The sequence below is a fragment of the Argopecten irradians genome, chromosome 5 (genome assembly GCF_041381155.1).
Source record: "Argopecten irradians isolate NY chromosome 5, Ai_NY, whole genome shotgun sequence".
Lineage (NCBI taxonomy): Eukaryota > Metazoa > Mollusca > Bivalvia > Pectinida > Pectinidae > Argopecten > Argopecten irradians.
The window spans coordinates 17,265,315-17,288,814 of NC_091138.1; the positions used below are offsets into that span (position 1 = coordinate 17,265,315).

General features: G+C 35.6%; 1 protein-coding gene and 1 long non-coding RNA gene across 2 annotated transcripts; both read left to right on the forward strand.

The window, feature by feature from the left end:
* Positions 1-1,417: 1,417 nt before the first annotated feature.
* On the forward strand, positions 1,418-2,302 carry LOC138324292 (uncharacterized protein KIAA1958-like). Its single transcript, XM_069269373.1, has one exon. It carries the CDS (start codon positions 1,418-1,420, stop codon positions 2,300-2,302), a length of 885 nt encoding a protein of 294 aa, XP_069125474.1.
* Positions 2,303-13,455: 11,153 nt separating this feature from the next.
* On the forward strand, positions 13,456-23,327 carry LOC138324519 (uncharacterized). Its single transcript, XR_011208637.1, has 3 exons — positions 13,456-13,522; positions 21,983-22,095; positions 22,713-23,327. It is a non-coding gene; the product is annotated as an uncharacterized lncRNA (long non-coding RNA).
* The last annotated feature ends 173 nt before the right edge of the window (positions 23,328-23,500 follow it).

The window sequence follows — 23,500 nt, forward strand, 5'->3', positions numbered from 1 at the left end:
GGTGATATCAGGTCAAGATCTGGTAATAATAACAATTCTTTGTTTCGCATCGAGATTATACTGGTCATCGATAAGGCCAATGTAATGTTGAACAAGTGGGAAGTATTTCATTATATGTTATACAATTATGGAATGCCTGGTTAAATGAACGATTCCAATATATGTATTTAAGCAAAGTATAGGCTAACTATTACTTGATCATGATTGATAAAAATAAATTAAGACAGGAAAATTGTATAAGTAAACTGGTAAAGTGCTCGTTTATGTCGGTACTTTGAATACCCGTATAATCAAAAATTAAAAAAAAATTATTGCACTACATCTCAAATAGAATTTAGAAATAAAATTTAGATAAGATAATATACTGTTAGAAACTTTACCTGCGTTTGATATAACTCCATCTTGAATCGTTTAAATAACTTCCATTTAGAGTGTTTTTTCTCTAAAGCTAGTTCTGCATATTTTTTTTCAGCGTCGTAACCAAATGAATGAAAATTTTCTTCAGCATCAAACAACACACTTGTCGAAGTCTTAGGGGATTGACCACATCCATTTGGCCAGGAAAACGTAGAAATATTCAACGGGTCTCTCTCGAAGTCGTTATAAGTGGAGAAAGCATATCCAGAATATGTCGTTCCAAAATCTATAGCTGCCACTATTAGGGGACGTTCAGAATACGCCATGTTTTGATTTCTGTTTAAATTAAAGCAAATTTGGAGTAAAGACACATCAAGGATGTTTTGTTGGTGTATTTACTATTGTATCACATACATGTTGAATCTGGTTATAGTATTACAAGCAAATTTCAGACCATGAAATACATTGTTTTGTATTGCACATGTACAATACGGAATGTTGTATTCACCTACTAGCCGGAACTACTTTTTAGGGGAATTCCCTTGTATTGCATTGGTTTATTTTGGGAAGAAAAAAAGTTTGCTTCTTAATAAATTGTAAATTTTATTTTTGTACTTTATTTAAAATATAAATTAATAAAAATAATGTTGTGGACTTAGAATAGTTCTGGGTAGAATTTAAATTTGGAATATTAATAGGAGGATGTTGGCAGCAAATAACAACAAGTTGTCGTCTGCTTACACCTTGATATCAGAGCCAGTGTTGGCTTTGTTTATAATGGCATTTTGTTGGGGATTTCGACATTTTACATGATTTACTGATGGATCCAGAGACAGATGATGAATCAAGCATTCCTCAAGTTGAAGGTAACGAAACACCGAAGTCTGGAAATGAAATTAGATCTAGTTCATCATCCTCGACCATCGCGTCTTGTGCTCCCCCTCCTCCTGACCCCACCCCCGATACCCATGGCCATGTTTCATCTGATTTAGACGACGCCGATGACCCTATTCCATCCAATATTTACACTTCCGGTGTCTCAGATCTGAGAAATTACATCATGAGTAAAAGAAATGAAAACACTGTTAAGAAAACTGAGGGATGCATTAAAAGATTCAAAGACTGGATCCAAGCTCCTCCTAGGTCCGACCCCAGGGAAGTTCTTCAGATTCTGCCATTTGAACTAGATACATATATTGGTGGGTTTTTGCTGTCCCTTCAGAAGAATGATGGTTCTAATTATGAGCCTGATACTCTTACCAGCTTTCACAGGGGTATCGACCGCTATCTGAGAGAAAATGGTTATAGTTTCAACATTTTAACCTCAGATTTATTTGCCACGAGTCGTCAGGTACTTCAGTCTAGGCGTAAAGAGTTGAAACAGAAAGGACTTGGGAATCGTCCCAATAAAGCTCAGCCTGTCTCAGACAACGAGGAGGAAATGTTGTGGGAATGTGGTCAGCTGGGTCATGACAACCCACATGCTTTGCTAAACACCGTCTGGTTCAATAACACTAAACTTTTGGGGTTCAGGGGGTGTGATGAAAACAGACAATTAAAATGGGGAGATATAGAATTGAAGCACGATGAAACTGGATCAGAATACCTGGAATTTAACGAAAGAACAACAAAAACAAGAGGGGGAAACAGTACTCACATGAGATCGTTTAATCCGAAACAGTTTGGAAATCCTGAAAATAAATCGCGATGTCCGATCGAGGCCTACAAACTGTACGCAAAGCATCGACCTCAGGCGATGAATACACCGGAATATCCATTTTACGTTGCTGTTAATCAAAACAACAGTGGTCAGAAGTGGTTCAAAAATCAACCCGTCGGAAGAAACAAACTTGGTGTAATGATGAAAACAATGGCAAGTAATGCTGGTTTAACTGGTAAGAAAACAAACCAATCCTTGAGAAAGACTCTGTGTACTGTTACATGAACGAATAACAGAAAGGAGAAACCAGCAGCTAGATTCAAAACACAATTTAATTATATATACAATATTATACAGAGATGGTTTACAATATCTAAAGTAATTGGTGGTGGTACAAGACTAGTACGATGATTTAAAGTGTTACTTATCTGTAAGCGAATGTCCTGGTATAATCCTTGATCCTTCCAGGTTTCAAATTAACAATAATCACAAATCCACAAGGAAATTGAATGTCCACCGATGATTTGTAAAGTTCCAGGCAATATGAAAAAAATCCACACAAAGTGTTGTAATAATCCACAGATAAAGTCACAATAGCTCTCCCAATAGAATCTTATATGGCGCTGTACAATTCTTGATATGTCTTATTACAGGTCTCATTACAGTTCTGATTAGCCTTGGACAGCTGGAGTATATATAGCTAAACCGTAATTCAAGAATATTGGAGAACCTTCTACTTCTAGAAATATCTTCTAACTACATTATCTGTTTTGGGACTATCGGACCTTCGGAATAAAAACTACGTAGGGTATGAGAGACATTTCTAGATTTAATATGACTTAGCCACACAAAGCTAAAACCAAACACGAAGTGGTAATCAATTAGCGTCTTTATGGTACATTAATGCTAGGAATGGGGTACATGTGGCTACTTCAAACAGCGATATCGGACTCAAAAGTTTTTAATGGACATCACCAATTTTGTTAAAAGTGAATGTCTTGTAACATGTAATTGTTTTATCTTTACGTATTATTAAAATGATGATTAAGATATCATTCAAAAGGTTTTGAATATTCTATGAACTTCTTTAAAACCATGATTACAAACTAATGAAATTAGCGGTATATTAATAGCTGCAGTATTAGTAAATTTGTTTGTACATGTATGATTATAATGGCTGATAAGTAAAATCAGAAGAGGAGTTTGTAATAATTACGATAATGTTTCCTTGATTGTATATATGTTCACGTGTATATATATATATATACATTCTATTTATATCTCATTTTCTGTATCTCTTATTCGAGGAAATAAAGTTTTAACTATGGAGAATTAAATTTTTAATGATATATTAATTGAACTGATAATGCCACGCGACCGGAATCACGGATGAAGCTTGTAAACAAATTAGATTATCGTCTATATCGTTTTCATATGAAAAAAATGTATCTTATCTGGTCTTCAAGTTGGAACAGTCACAACACAAATAAATGGATATTTCGGTACAAATGTGTTTTAAGATGCTCCATCGCCGACAGAGAATAAACGTTACTCATCATTTGAAAAAAAATGGTGTTTACTCATGTAAATGTATGTCTTACTAACACAAAAATATGTAAAATAGTATATTGTACTAAATGGTGCATGCGTGATCAGTACTTTATTCCATATAGGACATAGTGCTATGGACTTTTTTGGAAAGCAATTAATTATTTTTGACATTTTTTATTTTGAAGTAAAATTAGAAGCTCAAACTTTTCAATGACGGTAATGGTGTAAAGTATGTAGCCCGAGATACTCTGGCCCTGACACCAGACTTAGACATTATGACAGATAGATGTCTGGTTTAGGGCCAGAGCGCAGTAGTACTCGAAAACATGGAATAAGTCGACACCGTTTGGTATCGGGCCAGGCCCTAAACCAGACATCTATCTATCATAATGTCCAAGTCTGGGTGTTTGGGCCAGAGTATCTCGGGCTATAAAGTATGTAACTTTTGAAACTGAAAAAAACTTGATTCGTCCGCTCCTGTTTTTTATACTATAGAAAAAAAAATACCATTGGTCGGCGGTTTTAATGGTATAAATAACGCACGAACTGAGGTACAATTTATGAACATTCTGAGTATAATGTATTAAGTCATATATTCCATTCATAAAAGGTTACCGTTGGATAAATTCGAGCATTCATGTTCATTCCAACAAATATATCTCATACGTCTTGTAAAACACAAATTTAGATAGTATAAATCAGGGAGTTTGTTTGAAGTTCTTCTTTGTGGTACATATAGAGATTTGAAGCAGACAAAAATAACGCTGTATGTTTCACAAGGGAGGTAACCCTCTATGATATAGTCCTACAGGTAGTGGTAATTTGGTCATTGTTCGGCGGATCTTCATACAGTTAGGTCCGAGCCTATGTTCGAAGAAGTGGGCGAGGTGTTCCGATTGGTGCAACTAGTACGGCAACGATGTTTTTGATCCGTTTCCGGTATCGCTTCGGCGACATGAAGACCACGGTACTGTGCTTTGTATCACTAATTTGCTGGCGTTACGGATGATACCATGATTCATGGTATGTAGTGATTGCTGAAGAGTATGATAAGTTTCAACCAAACCAAAAAATATATTATTATCTGTTTTCTTATATTTCAAAAAATGCATTTGAATATCACACATGACAGAAAACACAGCTAAATTTTTCGTTCAGCTTCGATTTGCCGACTTATATTGAGGTATAGTTTTACTGTGATTCAATATTGGAAATCTTTAGAATTTCCCGTTTCCATTGGTATATAATTTGTTTACAATAATGTTGAAAATACTTATGAAATTCAACAATTTGTGTTCGATATCGGACAAGTGTCGCAACGGTTTTGAATTTCAATAGTGTGCGGTTGAGACACCAGTCAAAACAAAAGTGAGTGTACGGTTTGGATTTCTTTCTTTCAGAAAATGACATGAAAAATGGACCAATTTGTGTGCTATTTTTAGAATTAAATTCATTTGACATAATATTTAACGTTTATCCTGCAACTGTCCCACATACTGACCGATAACTACTGCCGGATAAACTTGTGCTTTATCCGTCAATACGATATGCTTTATCCGTCAATACGATCACGTGAATTTGTTCCATATCTGACGGAACTTTTTCTAACTTGACCCAGAACTTGAACCTTCCGGTGAATGAAACGTCATTCAGTCCCGCTAAAACGTGACGTCACATTCACCGAAATGACGTCATTTTTACGATATCAAAAAATCTCGTATGGCGGTGTCGTTTTTTCTTGGCTCATGACAAAGGTATGTATTGTTAAGTAATTCTTTAATGGGTATTTATTGTTATTTTAGTATTTTCCTTTCCTTTCATTGATATATCACAATGAATAGAATAACAGTTACTGTTTGTGAATGCGCTTATTTATTTCCAACGGCAGTAAAAAGGAGTACACTCTCATTCGGTTAAGTGAATGAATCTTTACCTCCGCATCAAAGAAGCGTCGCGCTTCGAGCGAAACAAAGTAAGGAACTGTCAATTTGCTTTCGTTTTGAATGACATAATGGTTGCAGGATAAACAGAATACACGGTTAGTATCTTACAATACAAGGTTTAGTTTGGTGCTCGACACGGAAAGCCGAGATGACTCGGCAAAGCCTCGTCATCTCGGCTTTCTTAAGTCTCGCACCAAAATAAACCTTGTATTGTAAGATACTAACCGTGTATTCTCTATGTATGCGCTAAGACGACTTAGGAAAGCGTTCAAGTAAAGTAAGTTTCAAATACTGGTAATGCTATCTTAATTTTGTAGTAGACTAGAAATGGGTATACTAATTCCTACCACAAAAGCCAGTGTTATTCAACTCTCAGGGTATCAAATAAACGATGCAGCTGTACAATTTGTTTATACCACACGTGGTATAAACTCTGTACGCATTCTGATTGGCTGACACGGTGAACTTTGACCGAACTACGTCTTTCTGAGTGTCGTGTCATCATTTGTCGACGTCATCAATAATCGAGTGACGTCATGCTATGCTGTGATCGCCGCTTGACGCCAAAACTGCTGTTGGATAGCGTACTTATCCCCGTCCTATTTCTATCGGCTAAAAGCGGATATAATTGTGGTAGAAACAGGTCACACGACTCGTGGCTGTTGGATATGGAATTTATTCCACACTTATAAGGTTTTTTTTAAGTTACAAAAGACACTCGCTAAAGCTCTTGTCTTTTGTAACTTTTAAAAAATAACTCACTCGTGTGGAATAAATTCCATATCCAACAGCCACTCGTTGTGTAACCTCTATTTATCCCGTAATGCGCTTGATATACAGTAACATTTTTGCATACATTGTACAGTTGTACATCGGCTATTGTAATTAAAAAAAAACATATCAAATAGCATGCACAAGGACTTAAAATATACTTACAGATACTTGGTGCAAATTAACACACCATAATAGAAATACATATCATGTGACTGTGGTTTAACATATATCCGCACCATAATAGATATGCTAGAACAACCAATTTTTGTCAAACACCAATGCATGTCAAAATATGACAACGCATGCTTAATTGCACTAGTGATTCACGGGCAAAGTCACTAATCGTTCAAGTTATAAAGGAAAAAAAGCTAAAGTTTAATAACAAAACGTGTTCGGATACGTCTTTATAAGTAAGAATATTATTTGATAAACAGTTGATGATTTTGGGGGAAATACTTGGTTCGATTTCTTCTTGTGTGTTGTCATGAACAACCGATTAAACAATGACCGATAAACCAAATATACAAAGATATATTTACTTTATCAGTTTTAAGAATACTTTAACGTTATTCAAGGAATTCTAACATTGACTTAAACTCAGTTTTTGTGACCTCTTGAACTCTGAAGAAATTAGTGCACCAAAATCTACATGTAACTGCCAATGTTAATATTGAGAATAATCATATATTGGGTTTAATAGCCAGACATAGGTACTGTACATGTGTACAGTGACAATATAAATATCGGTTATTAACGGGCACGAAATTCAATCTGACGTAATTTCAAAAATGATGAAGAGACATCAAGAAACCAAGACGTTATGCCCACAAGAGTATGATAATTAGCTAAAGTTTGTATCAATGTACACCCAACCCAGTGCCCATGGACTATGCCATACGATTTTAAACAGAAAAAGCATCGCTCTTTCCATCGATAAACATCCTATTCTACATTATTGTATTACGCGTGTTTAATGTAGAATAGGATTTTTACTGGATTTTTTTTTATCTAGGTCACTAAAACGTCTAAAAATCTCTAGTCTATGGGCACTCTGGTGGGTCTCTAATTATATAAACTGTAACTAATGGTTAATATGTTACGGTTAGATTCTATTTCGCATGGAGATGTCATCATATAAATAATACCAAACCGTTGCAATCTCAAACTCCAAACCGTACACTTTTTCGCAATATCATCGATCAAAACCGTTGCGCAAAGACTGACACAACGATGTAAACAATGGTTCAAACACTCTTTATTCTTCATCAAATTTAGCAAAGTGCATATCAGATTGATACATACATGAACCTAATAATTTGTTTCTCAGTCATATTTTGTGAATATCTTGAATAATAAGCAAGATTCAGATGAAAACTTAAAGTTTTTGTTAGGAACTCGCATTAAGCTGTATGTAAGTGTCACAATTGTGTGATAAATAGGAGTACTTTGAGTGAAATCACGATCATAATACAAGGTAGGATATCTAATTAACACTTGAGCTGAATATCGGTCTGTAACACCATGTGCAATGTATTTAAAGTGAATAGTCGGGCAAAGGAAACCAGTCTAAATGCGTTCTTTGGCCTTCCAAAAGTCATTGTATACCATAATGATGGTCAAGTTTCTGCTTACGGTGTCCAGTTTTGACCATTGAAATTTTGGGGAAGTCCCGTGTAAATTTAGCACAGTTCTAAATATAAATTCGCCAAACTCTTTGAAAACGAGGCTGCGTGGAAATGTCAACATGGACATGTGTTTTCTCAGTCGTGTCGGTTTCGTTTCGTGTGATAAACCACTAATGCGGTATGCAAATAGTTGTTTTGAGATGATACATTTGATGCAAATGAAGTATTCTTACATTAATGACAATGCTTTGTAATAATTTTTCGATAAAAGCATATTGTACATGGAAATCGACACAAATATTCGGCCGATGCAGAGATGGGGCCCCGGCAAGGGGCAATTATTGCAGCATCGCATTCGTCGTATTTTACATCAACCGAATCATGAAGGTTAAGTACTAATAATCGTAACATAATTTCCCATTTAAAACCACACGAAAACGTTCCATAGAACGTCCATGCATGTAGCTGTCAAAGATGTGAAAATAAATTAGCTCATACATAGATATTTTACAAGTACAATCAAGGACGTATATGAGAAGGATAGGTCACACTGGGTTTTGGGCAAAGACAGCGCAGGCGCTTTTGTGTATGTGCACTGACCGTGACGTTGGACGACGACTGATTTCCTTTGATATCCGCCGCGGCAGCCTTTGATGTAGCATTGGGGGGTGCGAGGGTTACCGTCTTACTTTCTGAAGCGTGCTGCCATTTCATGAGCGGTCTTATTTTTTTAACGATCGTTTAAGACATTTCTTCTAAATCTTCCATCTTTAAAGCAAGTTATAAACGTTGTGAAATTTAATTTACTTTACATTGGTGTTTCGTTTGACTCGATGAGACAAGTATTTGTTGAGAAAAACGGTTTTTATTCCCGGTTCATAAGCGTCTCGCGTGGTGTTTAGTAGTGTAAAGAGACAGACACGAATCCTTCTCACTTATAAATCCTTGGTACAATATATGTGTTCAATTATTCGTGTATTTTTTTGCAGAGATTTAATTAAATTATCTATGTCTCTGTTTGTTTTTTTTTTTGTAAACAATATTTGAGTTCTGGAGAGAGATGACATGAATGTCCAGCTGGAAGGAAAGAAACTTTTATGATGTATATGTATCGTACAATGTATATATGTAAACGTACATTCCATGTAGCTGCTATAGAATTACAACTAGGAAATTCTCTCAAACATTGATAATATTTAATTCTTCACATTCATGTAGGCCTATGCTGTGAGAATTAACACATCATATATATTTCCAGAAAACATATAGGCCTACATGTATGTTACTTTCCTTTTCTGTTGTTTCCTGTTCTTTTTTGTGCTCTGGAGAAAAAGATGATTGAGTTGAAGAAAAGTAATTAATTAAGAGAAATGTGTACCACAGTACTTTGTCTGTAGCCAAGGGGTTCTATACTGTTTTAATAGTCCAGTAATTAATAATTAAATTGAAGATTTCAAAATTAAGATGAAATTGTAAATTCCATTTTTGAATGAAGTGGTTCTCCTCCTTTGAGAGTACACAGTGTGTATACCCTTTTTGGTTTTTAGGAATAATACCTGAATAGGAACCTGAAATAACATGACAATCAATCAGGTATGTGTGTGTTGGGGGGTGGGGGTGGGGGGTGGGGGGCTAAAAGACAGAAGAATCATGAGGTTGGGAAGTTGTAACTTGAGTGGGGGGTTGAAATATAGAAGAAATAGCTACAGATAACTGGAAGTAGAAGGGTGCTTTATCATTGATCTGGTCATTGCATATTTGGGGTTTACATGGCTTTTGTTTGGTTATTTAGTCTCATTGATTTTGGAGCAACTTTGAATCCATATGGTACTGTATATCTTTCTTTTTTCCATGTGTAGCTATTTCTTCTGTATTTCACCCTCCGCCCAAGTCACAACTTCCCAATAGGTACCACTTTTTTGTTTAGAACTCAAATCAAAGACAGATGTACATAGTACTACATACTACATTTTAGTCTATGTGTTTGTAATCACTGTTACTACAGTATTAATACATAAATGGTCTATGTACAAGTTACACATAGACAATAAATGTGAAATTTGGTTCAGACAAAAAGATTTTTAACATTTCAGATAACTTGCTAGTTTTATGGTTTTATTTATATGTTGAGTCTACTCTCTTGTAAAGTAGAATTTAGAAATCCTAAGACAATGGTATCTATATTGCTATATGTAAAAAAAATCCTTATTTATTTTAAAAGTAATTGAAAAGCTATCTCACAAGCCCTGACAAACAAATGGGCCGGCATATGGATGCAAGAATTATAATCACTGGATCTAGAGGACTAATATAAACAAATATTTCTACAAAGTTAAACAATGAAAAAGTATTGCATCATAATTTTATTTAATGATTACAGTTGAAAGGAACATTTAATAAATTAATACTGTTTAAATGTTCTGTTCATGATCTTCTAGGTCCATATTGGAAAAGTTTACTTTCAAGAGAACTCATATCAACATTCTTCAGTCTTCATATTATGCTAATTGTATGTATATGTATACATACACTTGTATACAGGTCCAAGGGATGAACTTTCTGTATTCATGTCACTATGCATGCATGGTGCCTGAAAAAAAGAACCAAAAATTTTTTTATATCTGTTGAATATGACAAAAATTGAAATGATCAATTTCAAATATATATAAATGAATAAATGTAGGTTCATTCTACAGGGTTTTTTTTTTTTTATTTTAGAGAAAACATTTTATAAGTTGTGAATGTGTCACTGATGCATTTGATAGAATCAAATATTGTTTCAAAAACGATACAAAATTCATTATCTATAGTTCCAACAAAAATTCAGAATAATTATAAATGATACATGGCTGCAGTACATTTCAACTCTGTAAAGTTTGTCATATACACATGAACCAGGTACAGCTGTAATAAATATACAAACATTATTTATTATTATGACCAGAAATAATACTGTATGTGTCCTCCAAATATATCTAAAGAACAAGCTAAAACCTACATGTACATATGTATATGTGTATATCAGAACATATACAATACAATTTTACCAATTAACCTACAATGTAAATCCGGTATATACAATGTATGTGTATAACACTACCAGAACATGTACAGAACAAAAATTTACAAATTAAAAATCTATAAAATATATACATCAGAACTGTATGAATTGACCGGTAGCATAATATTATAGATTAATTGAAACAAATCTTAGCTTGATAATGCACTAGCGGTTACATTCTAACTGTACATGCATTACAACGGTACATTTTATAAATATACAGGGCATTCATTACCCCTAAAGAGGCCCCACGAAAGAACCGCTATTTACCCCAGGGTTACGTTTTACGCGATTGGGGAACAGGTATGAAACATGTGACCATATGTGACCACTCATTTATGAAAAAATACTGCTAGGGACTATTTACATAATGATCAAAATACGAAGACTCACTCACTATCAGCTGAGCAGGGAGTACCGGGTAGTAGGCCTACATGTAGGTACGTACAGTAGCGGTCCGGAGCCGCGTGCTCGTTTGAACTGTTCTCTTCACTATAACAAGTTGTATTAACACTCTCCATGCGTCGTAATGTTTACCGAGTCAGTTGTTGGGATTGTCGCTGCTCCATTGCCTTTCCTTTCGCATTTTAGGTGAGTCAATTGGTTGTTTTGGCGGAAACCTTTTGGTTCAAAACTACGGTAGCCATGTTTTGTTTACTACGGAGAGTGGTGGATGTTGCGCATGCGTTAGGATTGACCTGCACTCATAGCCGGTCGGGAGGACTTTTAGGATTCCCATAGATATTATTATTTTCTTCGCATGTACAGCGATTTTGACGGAAAGTTTTAATTTTCTAATTCATAAGAAATTATACCGGATATATTAATACCATTTTTACCGATTTTACAGTCACTTGCCCGACTATTCGCTTTAAAGGTAGGTTTCGTCCAATGAAATATAAAGACTACGAAATTGAAATTTATCCTATACATAGATATAATCTTCAGATCATTTTCAATGCATACAGCGAACAATATGGGTGGTCAGTTGCCTAGCTTGACCAGGAAAATACTTCTCTAAAAATAGAGCGAAGTCAAGCTTTACATAGAACATGACGTATTTTTTCCAAAACGAGGCCGCAGCAACAAACGGAAGCGTGCAACAAAATGTCGAGATGTCAGATAGAAGTGACAGTCTTGCCACGGCATGTTTAGTTAAAATACAACAACAACAAATCGAAGTGCGAGGGACTGTTTATACATATCATATAATCTAAAACACTTCATGTTACTTACATACGCTCGCTAACTTTGTACACCAAATATACATGTAGTTAGTCTGCGGCTATCTGTGCGCTGGCATATGCATATGTGTTGAAATTTAACTCACCACGTGCAATGCCGTTACACGAGTCCCAACAGATCCCGGCAAGTTCCGCTTGAGATGTGGCTTCTGTTTCTTCTATTGCTACATGCCATCTCTGAATTTAAATCCCTATAGATCTATCCTAGGGTGCTACCGAATCCATTATAATTTCCTCCACTTTGTTGCCGATTCAGATATATTTTTTTCATCTCACACACTTTCGTTCAGCCATTTTGTTTACGTTTAGTGCGTGAAAATGCGCATGCGCCAAACTTCGACAACGCAATCCATCGCAGCTTCATTTGCATATTATTTTGTCTGACGGACACCGTAATATTCCGAAGGATTTCCTTCAATTTTGTATTCAAGACACATTTGTTCAATCTCAAACACATAAAGAAATTAAATTGAGATATTTTAATATGTTTTTCATCTTTTCTTCCGCTTATCGCATTTCACAAAAAAATATTTATTTGGTTGGGCGAAACCTACCTTTAAACTCTACAAGTTGGAACCTACCTACTCGGTACTCGTATATCGAAGCGATACCGGAAACGGATCAAAACATCGTTGCCGTACTTCAGTGTGGAAGTAATTCCAAATAATACGTACATTTGTCCAGTTTCACAATGTTTATTTTTTATTTTAATTTTTTAAAACTTTTAACCGGTTGAGTGTTTTATTTGGTCACGGTTTCCGGTAAATCGAACATGACCACTCTGTCTAACGGAGGTTCTCCTATGCAGGAAGGATCTTAACTGAACTGAACATAGCGGCGTATTCAGTTTGTGTTGTGTTTGCCTTGGATTTTACCACCAATACTTGATGAAACATTATATTCGGAAGGTTTGTGAATTGAATATTGATCATAGTTGTCAGAACAATACAGTTACATAAAGATGCTCCACCGCCGACAGAGCATAAATGGTACCAATCATTTGAACAATATTTAATATTGGTGTTTAAAGGTGATCAAAACAGAAGGGACATGGAAAATGAGATAATACGCTAGAAACATTTGTATGTCCTATTTAAACATATATCAGTTTGATATTTGCTTATATTTTGTCTCTAAATAGTAAAATTAATGAAAGCAAACTCCACATCTTTTTGACGACAGATTTTTTTTTATGACTTACCTCCCTTGAGTTCCGATGAGTTGTGACGTCATCTGAGACAATCAACTAGCGGAAGCCGGTGTGCCGATCGCGGAACTGTCAACGTGCATGTGGATTTTAGCCACAGGTCTAAGTACTTTCGGAAATACACACGGAGAAAAATATATTTCAACTTATTGGGTTAGCGTGTTTATCCCCTACATAATGACACATTATTGACGTCATAACCTATAAAATGACATCACTATATGTAAATGATGATATGTCATTAATGTCGAGTATATCATTTCTCATCAGTTTCTCATCAGTCCAACATCATTGGGAAGCCACAAACGGCTTGTAAAGATGTATAGTGATATTTACAATAATGGTAAAATATTTATAAATGATTGCTTAAATCCTTAATAGTATGTCCTAGGTTTATGTGTAATATACTGTCTTTCCAAGGTTGATGGTGAAAATTTCGTGGCGTGGTTTTACCACTGCTTGTTTAGCCTATTTTTGAAAATATTCAGGTTTTCAGCATTGACCACATCAACAGGGAGAGAATTCCAGGACTCCACTATCCTGTTACTGAAAACATTTCTTGCCGAGTTGAGACGAAAGGGTTTCTTGTAGAGTTTTTTATTATGACCTCTTGTACCTGTGTGTCTCATTGGAGTACACATGTTCTAACTGGTAACAATATCGATTTTGTTGATAATTTTGAAGGTCTCCACCATATCGGCCCTCAGTCTTCTATATTCAAGTGTTGGGATACCCAGGGTCTTCAATCGGTCCGGATAGGAGAGATCTTTGAGGTTTACTAGTCTTTTTGTGCCTCTTCGTTGGACGTTTTCGATGGTTTTTATATCTTTTTTAATCCAGGGAGACCAAACGACAGAACAGTATTCCAAATGAGGTCTAACCAGAGTCTTATACAGTGTTTTAAAAGTTTGGTTGTCAAGATACGTGAATGTTCTAAAATGATACCCATGATTTGGTTTCCCTTTGTTGAAGCTTTATTCATCATGTGGAGTATCATGTGAGGGGTTAAACATAACGTCATTTTTCACGAATGAATAAGTATTAGTGTATGTATGTAATTTATAGTTTACACATAAAATTAACCGGGGAGTTTTGATATACATACTGGTAATTTTATGTGCAAAATGATTGCGGCCCACCTCCTTAGACTTACGTTTTGATGAAAAAATCATCCGTTACAAACATACGGAGACATAAAAAATACACGTAGATTAAAAGAAAAACAAGCCTAATTTATCTGTTGTGTCTTTGCTCGCCTTGAAAAGAAAAAAAAGGTCCTCCTGCACAGTTTTCATATGTTAAATATCTACAATCGCCAATACCGCAACACTGCCACATTGAATTTCCTGGCTCTTGTGTCACAGCTGTTTGTCTCAGATGACGTCACGAATCTACGGCCACCTGGTGATATCAGGGGCGATAAGCGATGCGATTCTTCTAGACAAGGGTCGTTGTGGACTTCGTTTCAAGCACATTTTATTGAAATAACATCTTTTTATACAACCTGTATTTTTTGTTGGAAATCATAAAATGCACCACAATAAACAAATATCAACATAAAAATAGCATATTTAAAATCTGTTTTTATCACTTTTAATCGTGTATATATATGTTTAATTAACTAAAAAATAATATAAAATAATTCATTTTGCCTTCGGTGCATGCGCAATCAGTACTGCATTCCATATAGGACATAGTGCCATTGATTTTTTCGGGATGCAATTAATTATTTCTAATATTTTTATCTTGAAGTAAAACAAGAAGCTCAGACTTTTCAATGGTGGTAATGGTGTAAAGTAAGTAACGTTTGTAACTGAAGAAAAATACTAAATCGTCTGGTCCTGTTTTTGATAGAGAAAAATTGTCATCGGTGGAGCATCTTTAAGGATATTACACGAAAAATATTTTTTATCAGCCTCAAAGTGCCCGGTGTGGATTACATCGGGGCTTTCAACACTATCGGCAATGGTGGGGTAGAATTCATAACCTGCCGGGAACGGAGGGGAGGCAGCGCATGATTATTTGTTCTAATAGACTTTATGGAAATTACCAAGCATCACAAATGAAAAGACTTTTTTCATCTTTTGGCATAGGTAAGAATTATTGTACACGATTCCTCTAGCATTCCAGGTTTCTATACGAAGTGTCATTAAACGATATAGCACAAGCAGTAACATTGACATATTAGTAAGAATTTTGGAGACCTCCGCGGTAAGAGAAATGACATTTTTTGCTTCCGTTTTCTCATCAGCTGTTTGGAATCCAAGGATCCGGATCAAGGAATAACTTCAAATCATATCACACTAAACTAGGATTGGATTTACATTTCTAACATCTTTAACATCTAAGGCTGAACCACATCACGCCAATCTTTCTTTTTAAATTGATGCCAACGTCAATGTACATAAAGGGATACTTGAAGTAACGTCAACGAAGCTGTTGCATATTAATATATTATTGTATACGAAAGAATAACAGACCCCAGAAAGCTTCATGCCTTTGTGAAATTATATAAATTCAAGAAAGTGGTACTATCAATACCAACGTCATATACAGATATAAATCGAAGCTGAATGGTAATTTGGAAGTTGTTTCCATTTTCCACGAGCATCACTCTACTGCTCATGTACCGTGTATTATGGAACGCCATAGCTGCCTTAAGACTAGATGTTTTATTGCATCACGTCACCATGTCATAGCATCGTGTCACCATGTTATAACATCGTGTCACCATGGTATAACATCGTGTCACCATGTTATAGCATCGTGTCACCATGGTATAACATCGTGTTACCATAATATAGCATCGTGTCACAATGTTATAACATCGTGTCACCATGTTATAGCATCGTGTCACCGTGTTATAGCATCGTGTCACCATATCATTGCATTGTGTCACCATGTTATAGCATCGTGTCACCATGTTATAGCATGATGTCACCGTGTTATTGCATCGTGTCACCATGTTAAAGCATCGTGTCACCATATCATGGCATCGTGTCACTATGCTATAGCATGATGTCACCGTGTTATTGCATCGTGTCACCATGTTAAAGCATCGTGTCACCATATCATGGCATCGTGTCACCATGTTATAGCATGATGTCACCGTGTTATTGCATCGTGTCACCATGTTAAAGCATCGTGTCACCATATCATGGCATCGTGTCACCATGTTATAGCATGATGTCACCGTGTTATTGCATCGTGTCACCATGTTAAAGCATCGTGTCACCATATCATGGCATCGTGACACCATGTTATAGCATGATGTCACCGTGTTATTGCATCGTGTCACCATGTTAAAGCATCGTGTCACCATATAATAGCATGATGTCGCCGTTTTATTGCATCACGTCCCCATGTTATAGCATCGTGTCACCATATTATTGCATCGTGTCACCATGTCATAGCATCGTGTCCCCATATCATAGCATGTTATAGCATCGTGTCACAGAGTTATTGCATCGTGTCGTCATGTTATAGCATTATGTCACCGTATTATTGCATCGTGTCACCATGTCATAGCATCGTGTCGCCAAGTTATTAAGACGTTTTCTATTAAGACTACTCGGAATGCATTTGGATTTTACCTTACAGTCAAGCGAAAAGACGATCCCGATCACCATCTGCTAGCCGGAAATTATCTTCAGTGTTGTTTGGCGGGAGGACGTTTGGTAGGTATGATTAGATCTATGGTTAGATCTACAGCTACAAAATGACAATTTTCAAATGACTTTTTTAATGACTAATGAAATAGGTAGCGAATATATATTATGTTTCCTAATAGTTTCGTATCTTTGAAAAGGTGTCTCTTTTCAGGGGTGTAAAAATTTATTTCAAAGCACTAGCCCAGGGCGAGTAGACACCAAAATCTCACTAGCCCGGCCTAAATATCTACTAGCCCAGCCAAAAAAAAAATGAAAAATTTATAATACCAGTATTTTTATACTGTATAAATTCAAATATTTTTAATTGAGTGAGTTTTTTTTATTATTTGCATCTACTTTTTTTTATTTAAATTCAAATAAACATTAAGAAAATCTTTAATCTGTGATATTTCTAGAACACAATTTTTAGATTTTTTTTTAATCCTGAAACCGGATTCTGGATTCCCGACCTTTGACCCGGATATTAGAATAACCATAACAAATATGGCTGCCTACTGCAGGCATGGCTTTGCCTTTGCAGCCGACTTTTTGAGGAATAGATTCCAGTTCTTTAACATCGTTTTTGTAACTATTAAAATTTACTGATCTGATAGCTGAGATGACTTATTTGATGGTTTGTATATTGTTTTTCTAGAACTTGTGTTGCAAATTACGTAACTTTCACATGAAATGCTATGCATCACTATTCACTGTGGTGATCGGGAGGTCTACTGTACCTGTCTACAGTCGTAAATAAATTAGACAACATGACTCCAGATTAATATTTAAAGTTAGATACAAATATTACATAGAATTGCAATGTTTTAAAGTGTTATTATGACTAAATATTGATGTTTTTCGTTTTGAGATATCTTTGAAAAAAGTCACTAGCCCCGGGCTAGTATGGCTAAAATTTCCACTAGCCCAAGCTGAAAATTTGGTAGCCCCGGGCGTCGGGCTAGTGGATTTTTACACCCCTGCTTTTTTATTATGATACAGTCGCTTTTTTTGGCGGTGTACAGTCAAACAGAAGTGCTTAGTTTAAAAGGTCCCAGTGAAAAGATTATACACAACGGTTCTGTTTCTATTAAAATCCATGAAATATATTACGGCTTTGTTGTTTATTAATATTTCAACTGTTTACAATGTACGTTGAATAGTTCAAAGTATTGTGGTATGAAAGTACATGTACATGTAAATAAAACAATAGAGAGTAAAACGATCAATTAATGTTTATCGTGTTTTTCATCTTTCTTTTTTTCATATAATTGTCTTAAAATACTTAATTTATCTTAATGTCTAGAATTGATTTTTTATTGCTTCTGTAGTAATAATTATAAGCATAAATATATTTATCACATTTTGGCTGATTCGAAGGTATCAAGTGAACAAGTTCGGCCAAAATTTCGCTCGTCTCTCTAAAAAATCCTTCCTTGCAGTCAGTAGATAGAGAAAATGTGGAAAATATGGGTCAAATATAAAGTGTTTTTTTTAATTGCGTATCTCTATTATGAAACTGATGTCCGATAGTTGTTGTCTTCAAATTTCTTGTGGTACCGCGGCATTTTAGTTCTTCAATCTGTACAGATATACAGTCATTAACACTCAGGGGCGTAGGAGGCGGGGGCGACATTGCAAACATGTCCCCCCATTTACGCCAAATGTGATGTTCTAAAAAATGCACATTGAATGCACATTGAAAGAAAAAAGTGTCATCCTGCACATTTTTCGTACTTCATTTTTAGAAAATTTTCCGCTGCGCGGCGTGTTTCCCAAAACTTTCAAGCATGTAATGTTCAAACCTTGTAATAATGATAACTAGATATACACAAACTAGACTAAAATGTCCATCAAGAGATAATAGTGTTTCAAAAAATGTTTCTTAAAAGATTCGTTTGTTATATGTTTTAGCAAGACAATTAATTCATTATTATTTTTTGAGATACACAACAATGTGCCGATGGTGTGAATTTGGTATACATGTACATGTTCAGATCGAGCAGGGTTGCATAATGGTATGACGACATTCACAATTATCATTTCTAAATGCAGGTACTTTAAATCGAAAAATTACCGTGTTAGGAACGCTTTTAAATCAACAAAATACATTGTAAAACTCATCTCAGTCATTCTAAATCGTAATATTTTTTTCCCGGGGGACACCCCTGGACCCCACAAACAACAAAATCTCGCGCCTTCGGCGCTCGCAAAATCATCGTAAAACTCATCTCAGCCATTCTAAATCGTAATATTTTTTCGGAGACCCCTCGACCTTCCAAACAACAAAATCTCGCGCCTTCAGCGCTCCAAAATCATCAAAATACATCTTAAAACTCATCTCAGTCATTCTGAATCTTAATATTTTCTCCGGGGGATACCCCCAGACCCCCAAACATTCAAAATCTCGAGACTTTGGCGCTCGCACGCTACTTTGTGTATTCATTAATTTCCTGTTAGCGACGCTACTGTCTATAGATGTGTACAAGGGTTATATGTAATGATATATGAATTTTTTTTTATAAAGTATCCATGTGGGTGCGGGGCGCTTGGGGGGGTTACAAAATATTGAGGGCCTTTCCCTACCTTCCCCCATTACGTTTCATCTTCCTACGCCACTGTCACTCTTCTTGCAAAATAAGAAAGGTATATTTGTATAATCCTTTTAAAAATGCAATTGACCTTGTGCGTCTTTAACACATAAAATAACCTTTTTGCTTGAGGGATGTTTTAAGTTTTTGTTTGTTTCTTTCTTTTTTACAAGTCCGTTCTGCCACACGTCCCGCTCAAGTTTTTGTATTTAAAGCGATACTGTACTTAAAGGTATTTTAGACAGCGATAATGGACCGTATGTTTTAACAAGGATTTATAAATATACGTCCTTGGTTTTAATGACATCAACAATTTTGTTGAAAATGAACGTTTTATAACATGAATCTGTTATCTTCACTCTTCTTTCTGTGAACTGCCCACAGACAAAGGAAAGTTCTTCAAAGATAGAATTTCGGAGTGAAAGTTTGACCAATAAAAATGCATATTATTATATCTATAAGCCAATTAAATCAATAAAAATTCAATCTACCAGTCCGGTAAGTCACCTAACTGGTACCTACCCTCACCTATAATTAGAAGAGGCGTTTGTAATATTTACGATAATGTTTCCTTAATTTGTACATATTTATGTGTATATATATACATTGTATTTATAAATTATTTTCTGTAGAATACATTTCCTATGATATATTGATTGAACTGATGATGCCGCGCAACCAAAATCACGGACTGAAGCCAAATTAGATATAAACGTCTATATAGTTTTCTTACTATATAAACAAAAACTTACCGGTGTATACACAACGACATGTATCATATGTATCCGGCCTTAAGGGTTCCGATATCGGACGATCATCATACAAAATTACACTGATATTTTGGTAAAAAATTAACGGTTTAATAACGCACAAACTGGGGTACAATGACATTACAGTATACACAATCTTCAAAAAATGTGTAATGTGTTAAGTTATATATTCCATTCTTAAAAGGTTATCGTTGGATGAATTTCTCTGAAAAAAATCACAGCTAAAAAAAAAATCTTCTGATGATTCTTGTTCAAGCATTCGTGTTGCTTTAAATAAATAAATCACAAACACACCTTCTAAAACACAAATTTAGATAGTATAACAGGGAAGTTGTTCTTGTCATTAATTTACTTACATGTAGATCTACAATGCACATGTAGAAAAAATGTAGAGCTATGAAATGGACAAGAATAAGGCTTTTTGTTTTACAAGGGAGGTAACCCCCTGTGATACATGTATACATGTAGTCCTACAGGTAGGTGGTAATTTGGCCGTTGTCCTGCGGATCTCAAAACAGTTTGTCAAAAAAAGGCGAGGTGTTCCGATTGGGCCGAGCAGGTGATCTGGATCGTCTTTGTGCTTGACTGTAAGGTAAAATCCAAATGCATTCCGAGTAGTCTTAATAGAAAACGTCTTAATAACTTGGCGACACGATGCAATAACGCAGTGACACGATGCTATAACTTGGTGACACGATGCAATAATATGGTGACACGATGCTATAACATGATGACACGATGCAATAAAATGGTGACATCATGCTATAATATGGTGACACGATGCTATAACATCGTGACATGATGCAATAACACGGTGACATCATGTTATAACATGGTGACACGATGCAATAATATGGTGACACGATGCTATAACATCGTGATATGATGCAATAACACGGTGACATCATGCTATAATATGGTGAATCGATGCTATAACGCGGTGACACGATGCTATAACATGGTGACATGATGCAATAATACGATGACATCATGCTATAACATGGTGACACGATGCTATGATATGGTGACACGATGCTATAACATGGTGACACGATGCTATACCATGGTGACATGATGCAATAATATGGTGACATCATGCTATAACATGGTGACACGATGCTATAATATGGTGACACGATGCTATAACATGGGGACGTGATGCAATAACACGGTGACATCATGCTATAACATGGTGACACGATGCCATGATATGGTGACACGATGCCATGATATGGTGACACGATGCTATAACATGGTGACACGATGCTATGATATGGTGACACGATGCTATAACATGGTGACGTGATGCAATAAAACACCTAGTCTTAAGGCAGCTATGGCGTTCCATAGTGTATACAGTAGTCGATATATTGTCCTGTACATCACCCTGATCAGCTTTTCTAGCCCCTTCAGAATCCTATGGATCATCGGTGCACTACACTTCTTCACCCTACTAAATCGAGACGTGTGTTAACAATTAAGAGATACTTCCGGTTTAGAAGGTATAACCAGTAATATGTTCAATAATTTTACGACGATTGTTTGTGTACAGATTGAGTACTGATGCCCCCGGGAAGCTTTCATGATAATTTCTGCACGGAACCAGCACAACAACAGAACGCAATGTCGCCGCCTTACAGACCCACCGATGTCTTTGATGGAAAGGTAGGGCCAAGAACTATCGCGTGAACCTGACATATATATAAATGGCGCATTAAGTATTTAAACCTGATATAATTACGTGTATTCGTTCACGGACTCCGTGATCATATTAAATACACCGGCTATTTCTCAATGAATTGTAATCAGCACCTAGTTAAATGTGATACCAACAAGGTACGGATCAACTTGACATAAATAGTTAATTGCACATTTTGGAGATATCTTGATTTTTGTAACAAAATGAACTACCATCAGAAATCATTTTTTTAGTAATCCGTTAGCAGTATTTTCATATGTGCCGTGAAGCTTTCCAATAAAAAATAAAAAAAAATCAGTCATTTTGAAGGCAATCGCCGTTTGTAAATTCTTCATTCGAATCCCCGTATTGGATATCTATGCCAAGGTTATTCACAAATGAACATTACTGTATATTACTCTTGACGGAATATAATGTTTTGCTATCGCATCACCCTAAATTTCTTAAGAATTTTGACGGAACGTTTTCTATTGGTTTTAATCAAAAGAACAAACATTCTTGGTAATCCAGTAATAAGCCTACACTGAGTTGTGGTTTCCGAAAGTTAAACAAACATATGCTTATAAAAATGTCTCATTTATAGGTGCTGAAGAACACATGCATTTATAAATGATGAGAAAACTTCTGCGATAAGGATGGCTGTGGTGCATTGGAGCCAGGGACATTGATCAAGGTTCCAGGCAGAGGATGTCTCCAGAACATCGATTCCTAATTAAACTCCTAACCTGTCTGTCAATGCAGAAAATTGACACTGTGATCAAAGTAGAAATAATAACATTTTAAAATGTTGGAAAAAACATTGACCCGGATCATCACAGTCACATGCACGACGGATTATCTGAAGCCCGGCGGGCACGAACTGGTGAATCTCGCTCATTTTGTTAGCCATTGCATCACAGGGATATGAGAATTAGTTACAGATTATATAATCATGGACCCACCAGAGTGCACTAAGACCATTTTTAGACATTTTAGAGGTCTAGATAAAAAAACCGGTAAAAAATCATACTCTACATGGTCCTATATACGAGAAAATTGGACTTCTAATTCTCAGATCCATGTGCATTGCATCACCAATCTTGTTAATTCGAATATAAAACTAGCAATCTACTAGGCACTATTGTCCAACGAAACTTACCCAATATAATGGGCAATTATTCGGGACATAATGTACATAAGAACAAGAATTTTCATTAAAATGCGCTATTTTCAAAGTAAAAAATCAATTTTTAGAATCTTTTAATGTCATATTCTGCCTTTTACAAGCTGCCTTCACTGCATAATTATAAGACGTGATAATATTTTTGTTTTGTCCCTAACCCAAATTCCATTATGTCTCTTCCGACACCGCCCTATTTAATAATTTCTGCC

What these genes read in the sequence shown, in the direction of transcription:
- LOC138324292 (XM_069269373.1), top strand. Translation starts at nt 1,418, where the DNA reads ATGAGTAAAAGAAATGAAAACACTGTTAAGAAAACTGAGGGATGCATT.